This window comes from Penaeus japonicus, unplaced genomic scaffold (genome assembly GCF_977035675.1).
Source record: "Penaeus japonicus unplaced genomic scaffold, GWHDUDI00000001_assembly GWHDUDI00000007, whole genome shotgun sequence".
Taxonomy (NCBI): Eukaryota; Metazoa; Arthropoda; class Malacostraca; order Decapoda; family Penaeidae; genus Penaeus; species Penaeus japonicus.
Genome location: NW_028234409.1, coordinates 32,052,374 through 32,054,873, shown reverse-complemented (window position 1 = coordinate 32,054,873; position 2,500 = coordinate 32,052,374). Strand labels below are relative to the sequence as shown.

General features: G+C 50.4%; 1 protein-coding gene across 1 annotated transcript in view; it reads left to right on the top strand.

The window, feature by feature from the left end:
* Positions 1–2,500, top strand: part of LOC122247781 (discoidin domain-containing receptor tyrosine kinase B) — a gene marked incomplete at its 3' end in the record, with an annotated part of 216,439 nt that overhangs the window by 211,446 nt on the left and 2,493 nt on the right. Inside the window, 2 exon segments of the mRNA XM_086538229.1 lie at positions 1,885–1,994; positions 2,467–2,500. The exon segment at positions 2,467–2,500 is cut by the window's right edge and continues 177 nt beyond it. Of these exon segments, the coding sequence (XP_086394355.1) occupies positions 1,885–1,994; positions 2,467–2,500 (144 nt within the window).

The following is a 2,500-nucleotide window of genomic DNA, read 5'->3' as shown; positions in this document are numbered from 1 at the left end:
GAATGAGAAGAGAGCGCGCGCGCTAACTCGAAACCCGTATAGCGACAGCCTACGAGAAGAGAGATCGACCAGAGATAAGGAAGGAAGAAGAGAGAGAGCGAGAGGCGATGAATACATTAATTCATTCATATATTGTGTTACAAAATGAAATCATCAGCAGGATTTAAAACCAACCGAAAGAAAATGAAACACAGCATCATGTTGCAGAGACACATTTTGCACTAAGACCGACTAATCAACGACACCTGCCGAAAAGACCCCCCTAAGACCCCGCCAGAGAGAGAGAGAGAGAGAGAGAGAGAGAGAGAGAGAGAGAGAGAGAGAGAGAGAGAGCGTGAGCGAAAGAAAAGAAAGGAAAACAAGTCCGCGCCCCGCAGACATGACGTAATGGCCTGTCTGCTTGCGCTAATCGCGTGTAGCAATGAGGCCATAACTCTCGGGCCATGACGCAACTCTGGTGTCGTTGGCACTGGTTGATTCCTCCTCTTCCTCCTCCTCCTCTTGTCCTCCTCCTCCTCCTCCTCCTCTTGTCGTCTTGTGTCGTGTCGTGTCGTGTCGTGTGGGGGCCGTCCCCCTTGTTGGACATGGCGGCCGTTGATCCCTCTAGATTGCTTGAGTCAACGGAGGACTTGCGAAACGACTCGAGTTTTTTCCCTCCCTCGTTGCGCGCGCGCCCCCGCACCCTCTCAACAACCCCACCCTTATTTCCACCCCCATAATCCCCCCCTCTACTACTTCAACCCTACATTTTTACTTACCCCCCCTAACTATACTTACCACTCCCCTCGCTCACACTCACCCTCTCCTCTCTCTCCCCTTCCCTCACTCTCCCCCCTCACGTATCACCAACCCACCCTGCCCCACCCTTCCCCCCCACCGCCCCGCGCCGCCTGCCCCCCCGAGGGATGAGTTGTGTCAATATTGCGCGGCTTCTCGGGATGATTTCTGAGGCCGTCTCTCGTTACCGACTCGGCTTCGTTGGGCAGCCGGCCGGACGGGGAGGCGCGGGTCAGCCGGACAGACAGCCGGACGGACGGGTGCTTTCAATGGCATGTTTTGGTTGCAATATTTTTTCTTTCTTTTATCTGCTTCGCGTGGTCTCCCCCCCCCCCTTTTTTTTCCTTCCTTTTTACTGAGCTTTTCTTTTTCTTTTCTTTTCTTTTGTCTCTTTGTTCTTCCTCTTCTATATTTTTCTTTTCTTCCATTCTTCCTTTTATTTCTCTCATTTTTCGATCTCCTTTTCTCTCCCTCTCTTCCCATCTTTTTTCTCCCTCCGCCTACTATTCTACTCTCTCTCTCTCTCTCTCTCTCTCTCTCTCTCTCTCTCTCTCTCTCTCTCTCTCTCTCTCTCTCCCCCTCTCTCTCCCCCTCTCTCTCCTCTCTTCTTCCTCCCTCCTCTCTCTCACTCTCTCCCCCCCCTCCTCAAGATCACTCCTCTAACCTCTCACTTCTCCCCCGCTCTCCTCCTCTACTCCTCCCCTCCCTCTCCTCACCTTCTCCATCTCCTCTCCTCCTCTCCCCACCAACCTCCTAACTAACCACATCTCACACACACCTCATCCCTCTCCACCTACTCTCCCTCCTCCCCACTTCACTCCCTCTCTCTTCCCTCCCCCTCACCTCATCACACCACCACTCCACAACCATCCTCACCCCACTATTCCACCACTAATCTCTATCCTCATCATCTCACTCCTCCAACTCTCACCATACCCAACTCTTCTCCTCTCTTCCTTCCTATAGTTCCCTAGATCACTCTCTCTCTCACTCTCTTCCACCTTCGTTTTCTTTTTGTTCTTTTTCTTTTTCTCCTCCTCCTCCTTCTTCTTCTTCTTCGCTCGCCCCCCCCCCCCAGTCATTAATTTTCCCCCTCCTCTCCTCCAGGCCTGGAGCCCGCCCCGGACACGCCTCTGTCGCTCGTGTTCAACTTCGACGTGATGCGCAGATTCAAGACCATGTACGTTTACCTGACGACGAGCCACCAGGAACAACAGGTAAGAGGGAGACTGGGATCGGGATTGGGACTGGGATCGGGATTGGGACTGGGATTGAAAGAGAGAAAGAGTCATAGAGAGAGAGAGCATGTCCGTTTACCTGACGACGAGCCACCAGGAACAACAGGTAAGGCAAACCACCAGATTAGGAGAGAATTAGAAATAAAGGAAGATGAAAGAAGAAATGAGAGAGTGTGAGATTGGGATTGGGATTGAGATTGAGATTGAGATTGAGATTGAGAGAGAGAGAGAGCGCATTTGTGCATGAAAATTGTAATTAAACATGTAAATGCTGAAAATCGAAAGGTACATGTTAACAAATTAACGTTGACATACTATTTTACATGATTTCGCTCTTTTATATTTGATCTATCTTTAGTTTCTTGTGCTATTTTTCAATTCCCATTTTAGTACACATAACCTCATCTCAAAATGCAAAGAATCTGAAAATCGCCTTCGGCTTTCCTTCCAGCCCGCCATCAAAGCAGCCGTGAAATTTGGCGCCA